The 13,933-nt window shown below is 34.4% G+C and overlaps 1 protein-coding gene across 4 annotated transcripts in view; it reads right to left on the reverse strand.

Moving 5' to 3' along the window:
• Positions 1-6,047: 6,047 nt before the first annotated feature.
• The window catches only part of ARID4A (AT-rich interaction domain 4A), a 52,670-nt gene continuing 44,784 nt past the window's right edge, over positions 6,048-13,933 (reverse strand). For all 4 annotated transcript variants that reach the window (XM_074365465.1, XM_074365462.1, XM_074365464.1 and 1 more), the window contains exons 22-24: positions 12,211-12,417; positions 11,457-11,603; positions 6,048-7,909 (exon numbers count right to left, since the gene is read on the reverse strand). In XM_074365465.1, the coding sequence (XP_074221566.1) occupies positions 7,806-7,909; positions 11,457-11,603; positions 12,211-12,417 (458 nt within the window). In that variant the 3' untranslated portion in view covers positions 6,048-7,805. The remainder of the gene's footprint in view (positions 7,910-11,456; positions 11,604-12,210; positions 12,418-13,933) is intronic.

Below are 13,933 nucleotides of genomic sequence, written 5' to 3' on the forward strand. Positions count from 1 at the left end.
CAAATCCATGTTTCTCAAGGGTCAACTGTAAACGGAATCATATATGTACTCTTTTATTGTTTGGATTCTTTCACTCAGCATAACTTTAGATTCATCCATATTGTTTTATCAGTAGTTCATTTTTATTGATATACTACATTTTGCTTAACCATTCATCTGTTGATGAACATTTGGATTATTTCTAGTTTGGGGCTGTTACAAATAAAGCTGCTATAAACATTTGTATACTGGTCTTTATATGGACACATCTTTCTTATTCTTTTAAGTAAATTGCTAAAGGTGAAATGGCTGGATCATATGATAGAGGAATATGTTTAATTTTTTAAGAAACTGCCAAACATTTTCCAAAATGGCTATACCAGTATATGAGAGTTCCAGGTCCTCCATATTGTTGCCAACACTTGGTATTGTCAACCTTTTTTAACAGTCTAATAGGCAGGTAGTGGATTCTCACTGTGCTTTTATCTTGCATTTCCGTCATGCCTAATGATATTGAACATGTTTTTTAAGTGACTATCTTTTTTAGAGAAGTTTTAGATTCACAGAAAAATTGTGTGGAAAGTACAGAAGGTTCCCACATACCCCCTGAATCCATATAAACACAATCTCCCCTACTATCAACATCCTACACAAGAGTGGCACATTTGTTGTAACTGATGAACCTACATTCACACATCATTATCACTCAAAGTCTATAGTTTATGTTAGAGTTCACTCTTGGTGGTGTATAAATGTATAATGATTTTGACAAGGATATAATAACGTGTCTCCATCCTTGTAGCACAATGCAGAATAGTTTCACTGCTCTAAAATCCTCTGCACTCCACCTATTCATACCCCTCTCTCCCCAACCCCCTGGCAACCACTAATTTTTTTTAGTGTCTCCATAGTTTTGCCTTTTCTGAAGTGTCTTGCTGGCCTCAAAGAGTGAATTGGCAGCATTCCTTTGTCTTTGACTTTTTGGAAGAGTTTGAGTAGAATTCATATTTTGTCTTCCTCAAATGTTTGGTGGTAGAATTCACAGTGAAGCTGGACCTTGAGTTTACTTTGTGGGAAGGTTTTTTAATATTAATTCCATTTGATAATAGATATAGGGCTATTCAGGGTATATATTTCTTCTTGAGTGAATTTTGGTAATTTGTGTCTTTTGATGAATTTTTCCATTTCATCTGAGCTGTTGAATTTATTAGCATAGAGATATTCAGGATATTCTTTTATTATCCCTGTAACAGCTATAGATACAATCTGCAGCAATGCCACCTCTCTCATTCCCAATGTTGGTAATATGTGTCTTCTTTATTTCCTAATCAGCCTGACTAGAGGTTTATCAATTTTAAAGACAGTTATTTATTTTTAAGTCTATTCTTGGCAAGTTGAATCTATTGTCCTAAAATCCTACTCTACCAGAGCAGTACATGGTATACAGAAAACAACCTACTGATACTTGCCAAATGAACCAATGAATGAAAAAAAAAAAGGAACCACTGATTTCTGCATATAAAGTCCTTTTAACATTATTACTCTCTTTTAGACATTAGCCATTTCCTCATCTCTTACTTATGTCAGTTATTTAGTACTAAGAAGATATAACTAAGAAGAATCTCCAGAGGCCCGGTTAAATGCTTGCGGACGTGTCCCAAGAGAAGGCTAAATAAAGGGAGGTGAGGCACTGAGGAGGGAAGGAACCTTGAGGCAATAAAGAAAACAGAGACTAAAGACACAGAATCAGAAAGTGTGATAAAACTATAAGGCAGGAATCCTGGGATATTAAACTAGCAATTTAGACAGGATGAAAGAGTTTAAACTCTAATGACAAGAAACGAAGGTCACATAAAATCTAATTCAAGACAGACTACCCGAAGTCATTACAGTAAAATTTTCAATTCAAGAGCATCACTTTTTCAAAGGATATTTAAGAAGTGTTCATATATTTGGAGGAAAAAGAAAAAGAGTACATAAATTAGCTTAGCTAAATTAAGAAACATAGTATTTCTATTTATACTCAACACTGAAAAATAATACACTGGGCATATACCTATTTTAGCAGGAAGATCTTAAGATTTCTGGGTCAAAGGAACCTCAAAAGGGTCATAACATATGTAGGTAGGAAAAAGCACAAATCTCTCCTTGCTTTTACCAGGCTAAAAAAAAAAAAAAATCACTCACTTGATTAAACTTGAGTTCCACACTAGCCAACCACAGTGAACTTGGGTTTGCATGCTTCCTAAGCTTTTTTTCTTTTAGAAGACTGTTTTATGTTAATCCTGCACACATTGAGAGTATACATTTTATTAATTATCACATATATGCACACCCCTAAAACCATCAAAACCAACCAAGATAATGAACACAACCATCACCCCCGGAAGTTTTCTTGGCCACTTTGTAATGTCTCCCTCCCACCCCACTCCCCACTTCACACCAACCACCAAGTTTCCAGGAAACCAATGATTTGCTTTCTGTCACTATAGATTAGTATGTATTTTCTAGAACTTTATATAAATAAAATTATAAAGTGTATACTCTTTCTTGACTGGCTGCTTTCACCCAGCATAACTGAGATTCATTTAATTTGTTGCCTACATCATGAGTTCCTTTTTATTGCTGGGTTGTATTCCATTCGATGGTTATGCAACAGTTTATCCATTCACCAGCTGATGGGCATTTGGGTTGTTTCAAGTTTTTGTTATTAATAAAGTTGCTATGTGTGGACATGCTTTCATTTTTCTTGGGTGAGGACCTAGGAGTGGAATGGTTGGGTCATGTTTAAATTTTTAATAAATCGCCAAAAATTTTCCCAAGTTGTTGTATCATTTTGTAGTCTCACCAGCAGACTATTAAGAGTTCTAGTTCCACATCCGCCCCAACACTTGGTATGGTTAAGGAGAACGTTATGGGGTCTAGGATTCTCCTTAGTAGAATTTATAAGCAGTCATTTATAACTTAGCTAACTGAACATGGGCAAATCACTCTGTCTTTCTAAGTGAGACAATATTGTTAGAATTGCTAAAAACAAAGAAACAAAAAATCTGATAATATCCAGTCCTGGCAAGGATTTATAGTGCCCCTGGGAACTCTTATGTATTGCTGGTGGGAATGCAAAATGGTACAGTCACATATACCTTACTCCTACATGTTTACCCAAGGGAAATGAAAACGTTATATCCACACAAAAATCTGTTTGTAACTATTTATAGTGGCTTTATTCATAATTATTAAATGTCTGTCATAGAGAAGTTTTTCATTTTGACAGTCAGAATTAGTTTAGATTTTTATTTGAGAGCAGGACTGGATAGGGATCAAAGGGAATTTTGGAGAACAGTCAGCACTTGGTGACAAAGGTACCCTATCAAAGGAATACTACCAGTATCTGTGTTCGCAACTATCTTGTCAAAGCTTAGCTATTGTAGGAGACAATGACTGCATAGAGGAAATGGTTAATTCTAAGAAATCTCTTATGGACTTCCTAGGCTCATTCATCCTTGGTAACCAAGGGAAACTTCAGCTGTCTGTAATCCTCCACCAGGGACCAAGATTCTCTAGAGGATAATAAATATGTCTTGGAATATAACAAGAAAGAAACTGGTTGTAGGATTTGCAGTTAAAATATAGGATGCCCAGTTAAATTTGAATTTCAGATAAATAATTTTTACATGGGACATATGTATACTAAAAAAATTATCTGAAAAGAATCTATTGTTCATCTGAAATTCAAATTTAACTGGGTATCCTGTATTTTTATTTGCTAAACCTGACAATCCTAAACTGGTGAGACTCTTGAAAATCAGATTGTCTTAGTTTAAAGTAACTTAACCTTGAGAAGAAATCCAATCACTTGTGCACAATAACCATTTATTATACTTACATGGAAGTTATTTAAGCTTTTCACAGAACTTTTCAAGATGAATTTTGCATGGTACAGATTACAAAATGAAACTGTCCTCATAATGATGTTAACTACAAATTCCAAAATTATAAACACTGCCCTTCTTATTGTTTAAAAAGTTATAATGGATCTATATGAATAAGCAAGGTTTTACTGTGCTTCTCAACAAGGAAAAACCTCAGTTGATTTTGTTAATAAAATGGAAAAGACTAAAAAAAAAATTTCTACTCTGAAAATGCTAAGCATATATTTGTTAGAAATTCCCCATTAGTGCAAACTCCATTGTAAGAATCATTCAGCCTTCATTAGTGATAAATGCCATCACATACTGTAGTCTTCCTGTAATAGGATAAAAATCTCTGTTCCCAGCAATGGAAGAGGGAAGACAAAACAAGGAGAAAAAGTTTAAGAATATTTTAAGTTGAGGATTAGACTGTTAAACAAATCTATACTTTTCAAATGATTTTTTATCATCACTTTGTGAAAAGAACACCAAAGACAACTTTTAAATGTCTGACTTTGTGCACTAGGGTCACTAGTAAAAAACAGAAACAAAAACAATTCAAAAGTAATTTTTATCAATTTAAGTAAACATAGTTTTTGACTGTCTTACTCTGTTAGATGCTGGACCAGGCACTTTGTGGGATACACCTGTGACTGAGGAGTACTTAGGAACTAAACACCTAGCAGGGTAGAGAGACACATGCATAAGTAAACATAATACAAGGTAAGCCGTCAGGTAGAATAATACAGATTGAGATTGCTGTCAGAGCATTTATAAAAGAGGGTGACATTCTGAGGTGAGAAGTCAGCAAAAGCTTCATGGAAAAATGGCTCTTGAAATAGCTCTGGACAAGTAGGGATGAGAGTGCTGAGGGGAAGAGGAGCAAGAGGCAGAGATGGGCAGCCTGAATTGCTTTGCTTGACCTGGCTCCTGTCTCTTCTGCCTCAGCTCTGTTCTATTACCACCAATCTCTCCTCCCCGTGTACCTGAGCATTCGACTCTCCGTATTTCTCCTCCCATTTGTCTAGCCAATTTACAATCCTCACCGGGGAGGAGGATTCAGTTTTATTGTTACTTTCTCTGCAAAGCCTTCCCAAACCACTTTGGCCTTCAAACTAGTTGGGTTCTGTATCCTTTTCTCTTCTCTTGATGTGCTAAATCACACCTGCAGTTAAGAATTACACAGGTTAACTGTTTAACATCTAGCTCGTTAGATTATACACGCTATGAAGACAGGGACCTTTTTCTGTCTTGTTCACTGTCGTGTCTCCTGGGCTTTAACACAATGCCTGGCACATAGAAAATACTCAATAAATTGTTGATGAATGATTTCTGGTAATAGTTTTTATGTGTGGTTAAATAAGCTTCAAATGCTTTCAGTGTTGATAGGTAAATTACAGGGCTTTTAAGAAAGGTATATAAGCAAATGAATAGCATGATGCATATAGATTTCCATAATTTAAAGCAATTTCACAGAAGACATAGCATCTATGTGCTAAGTACAAACATCCTTCTTAGTGAAGGACAAGAAAGCTAGAAATTTAACATAAATAACAATAAAAGCACACAATGGAATACTAAAACAGAAATCTCCATAATCTTCAAATAACTTGATTGTATAGATAGCATCTTCCATTTTAGATATTAAAGATTATCTTTATATTTTACTTTTTTAAATCACATGTAAGAGCTATCTACTCAAAGTTTAGCTAAACTCAAAATATGCCCAATATTTGAATTTAATACCTAGTCAGTATTCTTTCAGAATTCAGTTACTTTCATAATCTTTTCCAGCTCAAGCAAAAAAGTATTTTAACAGTATCCATATACCCATTCAATGAATGTATAACTTTGTTCCCTATAGCGAGATCCCAATACTTCGATTACCAGATTTATATTGATTACAAGGGACAATATTCAAGCTGATAAACCATTAAGATATCTAATGTGTGAATCTAAGGTTGCCTGCAAGTTCCAACTGTATTTGAATGACACACTTTTTAAATTTTTACAATTAAGTACTAGAAATATTTTCTTGTAAAGACTAAAGAATATATTGAATATGCTTTGTTTTTATGAAACCTAGTTTTCCAACTGTAAGTTACTGGCACTTAGGAAAAAAACAATCACTTAAATGAAAACTAAAAATATAAAGCCTATGTTTAAAACATGGCCTTTATTAATACTGCCCACTGAGCGCCATTTTATTTTACAGTGAAATACTCTGCTTTGCAAAGAAAAGACAGAAAAGTGCATTTTACAAGAGTACTTTTTTGTTTTTAATTCTCTGCGAAAATGGAAGGAATCTGAATCACAAGTTCACAATGTGGTAAAATGAAATTAAGAAACAATGATTTCAGTAATGCTATGCCATCACTAGTGTTTGGCTCTGACTCTGTTCTTGCAAATCAGATCCTGATATACAGTCTAGAGCATCTAGGTTATTACTCTACAGCATATTAAACACAGAAAAGGAGGTTTAAAAAAAACCCCTTTCAATGTACAAACATGACTTTAAAAACTGATTTTAAAAAATCACCTTTTTACATAATGTATATGGCAAAACTGCTTTAAATACATGATTTTGGAAGAATTATTTACAAAATGTATCAGTCTGTGAAACAATTCACAAACAAAGCATACATAGTTGCTTTACTTAGTTGTTGCATCTCAACTTTGGGAGATATAAATTTATTCGGCAGTATAGCAAACATAAAAACTGTGACAGAATATCTTAAGGGCAACCAAAAATTTGATCCTCAAAACAGTTTAAATACTAGGACTGCCAAAGTTTCTAAATGAGGACATACTTTAATGATCCAGATGCCCATTTATAGTTCTACACTGTTGAAGGACTGAAACAAACTCCCTTCACTACAGGGAAAGCTGCTGGATGCAGCCTCCTGTAAAAGGGACAGCTGAGAGCTATTGTCATTCGAAGAGTGAATTAACCTAGAATTTTCTTTTTTTCAATTTTATTAATATTTTAAAAAATACATAAAAATACAACATCCAATGTCTGAATAAATATATTTAACAAGTTGCAAGATAATACCTTATTTTACACAAAATTTTCAGCTTTAGAAATCTTGTTAAATAACTTCATTGTTGTTATATATTTCATTTTTGTCTTTTTGTAACAAAATAAAAACTCTGAAATTACATAGAAAAAAGACAAAATATTTTTGTCAAGGGATAAGATAGTCCACTGAAAACTTATTCACAATTCCACTGTAAACATTAATAAACATTAAAATATTTGCATAATTGTGTGCTCAAAAATCCTATAAAAAGTGGAAGACTTATTACAACTGTAGTTTTCAGTCAACTACACTTCCTTTCACAATTTATTTTGTCCGATTTACACCTTAAACCTGGGCACACTGCTGAACATATACTTTGGCAGTTCTAAATAGCAAGTGCTTCCACAAAAATAAAAAAACAACAACAACAAAAAAAAACCACAACATAAACCCCCTAACTCACCAAGTGTTCATATACATCTTAGTGAAAGTGCAGCAGTAACTATTCAGCTGGATAATATTTTGATGTTTATCGTGTGCACTTGCTTGTCTATGATTTCTCTAACTCCTGAAAGCTTTATTATACAAATTCAAATTTGCTAAGTGCCCTTTTTCTATCTTCACAAAAAATGAAAAAAAAAATTAAAAAGGAAAAATTATGACAAATATGGCAAGCTGCCTAAACTTCAATTATTAATCAGCTTTTTTTTTTTTTTTTTTTGGCAACAGAAAAAAAGAAAAGAGAAGGGAATAGATACAATCCAGCCTGGAAAAGTGTACAGGATATACTTAGCAATGTCAAACCAGTTGAGTGCTTTCTGTGGTTGTATTTTAGGGTTTGGGGATTTATGTCCATGGCAGCAAACTGCTAGGGAGGCAGAGAAAACGTTTATCACCTGCATTCTACAGCAAGCACATTTTGTGGGGGAGACGACGAGGAGGGACTCATGCCAGTGTCTGACGAAGCCGATGACATGGAGGTTCCTGCATGAGACACTGTGGAATCAAAAGAACTACATCAGACTTAAACTATCACATACAGATACCCAGCCCCCAGCAAATTAGAAATACATTTCTTGACATTATTTACTTCAATTATAGTCCTCTTAAATGGTGCATGAAGGAATAACAAAACTTTGTCAGCAAAAATTTTGTTTGGCTCAATTGAATGGGATCAGTCTCTGGTAAACTAACTCCATTAAAAAAAAAACAAAAGTAGCATAAAATGTAAAGACTAAAGACTTCAAAGATCCTTGAAAAAAGTCACCTTGCCCCAAATCAGAAACAAGGTCAACCTGAGATAAATGCTCACTATAGCAAATTCCTGCTTTATCTCTGGCTTATAGGACCATAAAAGAATTCACTTATCCTAGAGAATTTCTCGTAACCAGCTAATCATTGGCTTCCTATCTTTATCCTGCCCCAGTACACTCAATGGACACAACATCCTCATAAGCAAAGGGCAGTAATCTAGGTCAGGTACAGAATCTTGGGATCAGGATGGAAATGTGGGTGTGAGATTAGAAAATAGCCGTCAAACGACTTTAACATAACTCTGCAGGAGCACATAACGTGGATTAAGGATCACCACTCAGCATCAAGTGCTTTGCCATTTTTCAGTTTTTACTTTTAACTTCTTTTCTTTGCAGGGCTCTCCTGTCAATCTTTGCCCAATTAATCCTATCTTACTTAAAGCTTTAATTTTTGTTTATTTAAGTATATCTCCCTCAGTGTGTTTGTACTGCCAATATGACATGTAACTCATTATTACAAATTCTATTATGTAATGTCTAGAAGTCAGATGTCTCACTTTAGTAACTCACTTCACACACAGAAAACTAAGAAAACAAAAAAGAAGACTGTAAGAAAAGAATCTTTTTGGTTGTCTGAAACTTAGGAAACCTAAGGAAACCTTAAAGCAGTTGAACTTTCTCTGAAGAAATTTCAATTTGTTAATTTGTTCTTTTTTTCTTTTTGTATTTAAAAATTCCGTATTAAAAAATTACAGTTTTTATAGAAAAGGACAAACATGGAAAGTCTGATCTCTTTCCACTTGCTCATCATACTTCCAGGAATTAAAAACTGCTAGACTTGGAGTAGGATGATTTAAGACCATGTATAACAAGCCATTCTTATCAGTTATTCATCCTCTTAACTCTCTGCCATAGGCAGAACACTCTTCTCAATATGGGCAAGCCAATCAGTTAATATATCTTTTTTTTTTTCTCCTTAAAGAGACATCCCTCCTAGAGCCCCCCTCTCCTGTTCCATCCTATTCCTGAAATAGATGCTTTGTAGGCCAGCTTTGCAATGGTCTTCCTAGGGCTTCCACTCACGATCACCTTGAGGTCTTCCTTACTGTTTTCCTGTGTGGGATTCTTTGTTTGCGATCTCATGTTACCTTTGTAGCTTGGCTTCTAGTTTTAGTGTCACCACTGAGAAATCTGACGTGAGAAATCCAACACTGTTCTGAGACCCAGTTTGCGATATGTACCTTTATATGGTAAGCTTTTAGAATCTTACCTTTACCACCGGGTTCTGAAATTTCATAATGTGCTTTAGTGTGATTTATCTCCCCGTTTTTAATAGAGGTCTTTTCAATCTTCTGACTCATATCCTTCAGTTTTGGAAATTTCTCTTATATGTTTCTTTGATGACAATTTCCTCCTGTTTATTCAGTGCTCTTTCCAGTAACTCTACGATTCAGAAGTTGGATCTCCTGGCCAGATCTTATACTTCTCTTAGTTCTCTTCTCTCCTATTGTCTTCTTGACCTTCTGCTGGGATTTCTTTAGCTGTGCTGTCTAATACTTCTATTAAATTTTTTATTCCCACTATCATTTTTAAGAGCTTCTTCATGTTTTCTGAATTTTATTAATAGAATCATATTCTTGTTTCAAGACTGCAGTATCTTTCCTATAACTCTGGATATTAATTACAGTTTGTTGTTTTTATATGATACACTGTTTTTTCCAAGTTCCTTTTTATTCTCACTTTCTATTTTGGTTTCTGTCTTTATGCAGAGGCTTTCCTCAAACATCTCGTCTTGTGGCTTCCATATTTCAGAGGGGAACATTAAAAAGCTAACTGGAAGCTGTACATGAGTATGCAGGGCTTTTAAATGTTAGGCAGTGCACATGTAGTGATTTGAAAAATCGTTTTTTTTTTTTTGCTTCAGGAACCTCCAAATGCTGATATCTATGTTAGATCATTTCTCTTGAGTTGACCAGTTTCTCCAGAGGAATCTTTCAATTTCCTCCCAGGAATGAACATAAGCTTGATTACCAGCTTTCAGAGAGCCAAGAGGATAAGATCTTTGGTTGGAAAAGGAATAGGAGTCTCATCATTCAGTACTACAAGCTTTCACTCAAGCTCATTGTTTTCGGTTTATCACTTGACCCTCACCTTCAGTTATGGCTGGTGTCCCTGAGTCTACCTACAAGCCTATTGATCCCTCTCCCCCTCCAATAACTTAATCTCTATTTTCTGCTGGAGTTAGGGGAAACGGCAGTTTGCTTCACAGGGTGGGATGAAAGGATCCAATTTCTCTTTCCATTTTCAACCAATCTTCATTTTTCAGCCTCACACTGTATCCCTGCCTTCAGTGCTTTTCTGGGGTGATGTAGTATGAATTAGTTTGTTCCTCGTTGTTTTGTCCAACTGCAAGGATAAAACAAGCTTAGGTTTTTTAGCATTCTCTCATCTGCTGGGACAGTTCCAGTCCATGTGCTTCTCAGCTTCCAAAAGATATGCTGCTGACATTTCTTGTCTGTCATAGTTTGCTGTCCCATTATCTTCTCCTTGTGGGTACAGGGCTTTTAATTTTAATTTACTATTATTTTAGTGTGGCTTGGGGTAGACATGAGCATGTCAAAGTTTCACAAGAAATCAGTCCTATACCTTTTAAAGGTTTAGGTCAGACACTACTCTCTCTCCATGATTACTCCAGTCATCTCTCCCTCCACCAACTCCTAGACTCGTTCATCCCTCTCTCAGGGCCCTCATCACACAGCTCCACTAGACGTTAAGACTTTGAGATCAAGGTATATATCTCATTCATCTTTGTACTTCCACCACCTGAAAGAGGGCCTGGCATCTGGTACGTGTGCATTAATGTTGTAGAGCTGAACTATCTTGTATAGCAGTTGCTTAGGAATTGACTTATTATCCCACAAGATAATCTCCTTGAGTATAAGCCATATGCTTACTCATGAATCCCATAATAAAAAATACAGTGCCTGTTAACAGGCAGCCAATAAATGTCTGTTGAGCCTTAAGTGAAATTCAGAGGAAGCAGGCTCTTCTTGAGAACCCACATTTAGTAAAATCACACATTTTGTAAAACAGTCCATAGTTCCTTTCAATAGTTTCATTCTGATTAATTCAGTTGTTGACCCACTTCAACAACAACAAAGAAGAGAACACTAGGAATCTAAAAACAATAATAAATAGGTACTGTACTCAAAGAGTGACAAAACTAAACCTTCTAAAGTGATAGAATATATATTTGAAAAATAAGGTAAGAAAATTTATAAGCAAATTACCTTCTCTGTCTTTCTTTTTTAATCTTTTTCTCCTCCTATCTATGGTTGCAACTTCAGACTTCAAAGACATGTAATATTTTCTGATTTCCTGTAGTTTTTCTTGGAGAAAAGAGATTCTCTCTGTACTGTTCATATTGTCTAATTCATCTAAAAGAGAAAAAAGGATAACTTGGATTATAAAATAATTCTATGAGAAAAAAAGATGGCAGTTCTATCAAAAGTCCAATTCAGAAATCAACAAAAGCTTAAGTTTATTACAACTTAACAGTAAACTAAATAAGGCTCTATAAAAAGGGAAGATATTAATTCATGAATAAGATTTCTATATATATCCCAGTTTTCTATACTAAACTTGTATTACTTAAATGATCAGAAAAATACAATAAAAATCAACACACAGGCCACCCTGATCTATAATTGTAGTTATCCAAATAGTTCCTTTGTATTGTTGTTTTCCTCATTTATTAGTTATTTCCAATTGTCAATGCAAGAAAGCGTGTCTAAGTTTTATCAATTTATATAAATTATATATGTCTTATTCCATAACTGGAGATCTTTTGTCAGTCAATATTTATCAAGTCAGTACCATGAAAAGACACAGATCTGTATTTAAGATAATAAGTACTGATTATTGATAAAGACAGTATTTGGAATATCTAAATAAATAAAATGGCTAATCATTATTCCTTACTTTGACATTTTAAAATATATACCACTTTATAATATATGCTCAAGTTTTCTATAAGCTTCTTACTGAGTTGAAAGCTCCACTTATATGTCCGAGGGGATGAATTCGGATGTTTCTCTCTGTGTTTATCTTTTTCTCCATCTTTGATGTGAGGGGATATTCTTGCAGGAGATCGTGCAAGCTTCTGTGGCTTAGATACACTAAGATGCTTTACTGGGGTACATTTACTTGAATTGTCTAGGACGGGAAGATCTTCACTATCACTGCTTTGTCCTATAATAAAAAAAAATGACTCAGATTATAAATGATAAAAGTCTCAAATGTTAAAATGTAACAGACCCAGCAATTATCCTTTTTTTGTATCCTAAAGAAATACATGCACAAATGTGCTAAGTTTATAACAATAAGAAAATGAGGGGGGAAGGTATTGCTCAGTGGTAGAGTGCATGCCTAATATGCACAAGCACAACGTCCTGGGTTCAGTCCCCAGTACCTCCACTAAAATAAATAAATAAACCTAATTACCTCCCCTGCCAAAAAAGAATAAAAAAAAAGAAAAAAGAAAAAAAAATAGAAAAAAAAAAAGAAAATGGAAATAAACTAAATGCCTACCAAGAGAGAAGTGGCTAAAAATTATATGCTACTGAATACTGTGCTAAAGTTGTTAAAAAGAATGAGCCAGCATTCCTTAGGAAAAAAAGGCAAAACATCCAAAATATATTGTGAAATGAAAAAGCAAAGTTAATAAAACAATAAGCATAGTATTGCCCCATCTATGATTAAAACAAAACATAAAAACAACCCAAAATGGGACCAGCCCAAATTATATGTATGAAAATCCACAAAAGATGCTGATAGGGGGCTGAGGGTATAGCTCAGTGGTAGAGAGTATGCTTAGCATGCACAAGGTCCTTGATTCAAACCCCAGTACCTTTACTGAAAGAAAAAAAAAAAACCCAAAATATATAATTAAAAAAACCTTGATATATACACATTCAACTTTTGTTAAACATATATATATAATAAATTATATTATATAATATATAAAATATAACATATACATAACATATAAAATATACATTAAACATATGTATAAGAAAATGAGAGCAGATATTTGTTTGCAACTCTACATCCCTCCTCACCAAATCTGTATTTAGAAATGCTTTTGGTTTTTACTTAATAACAAATGAGTATTCTCTCTCAATTTAATTTCCTTTTTTCCAAGCTGAAAACCCTACTTCCACCTGATTCGCTCTCACCAGCCAACTTTGCCTTCTACTGAAGAGGCAAAGTTGAGGGTTATACAATTTCCCAGCCCCTCCCCTACTGTATCTGTCTCTATCACCCTTTTTTGGCCTCAAAAAGAAGAGACTATTCTGGATAAATTAATCTCTTCAACTATACTCTTGAAAGCATTTATTCCCAGCTCCTCTGGAATATCCCAACATCACTTTATCTTCTCTTCCCAGTCTACTAACATGCTTAAAACTTTTCCACCCTTAGAAAGAGAGGGAAGGAAGGAAAGGAAAACTTCCCCTTTTAGCTGACAACTCTCTCCTTCTCTTTAGGGTCAAGTTTCCTGAAAGAGAAATTCTTTGTTCAATGAAAATATTTTAATCCTACTTGAATATTCTGTGGCATTTGAAACTTTTTTATTCAAACCAAATAGTGTTTACTCATTTTCATTTATCTCTGATCAGTTTCTACTCTACTCTTTTTGGCCCACGTAAAGGGATCTGCCACCTAATTGTACTTCTGGTCCTTTGTCTTCTCATTTTATGACTCTCCA

The sequence above is a fragment of the Camelus bactrianus genome, chromosome 6 (assembly GCF_048773025.1).
Source record: "Camelus bactrianus isolate YW-2024 breed Bactrian camel chromosome 6, ASM4877302v1, whole genome shotgun sequence".
Lineage (NCBI taxonomy): Eukaryota > Metazoa > Chordata > Mammalia > Artiodactyla > Camelidae > Camelus > Camelus bactrianus.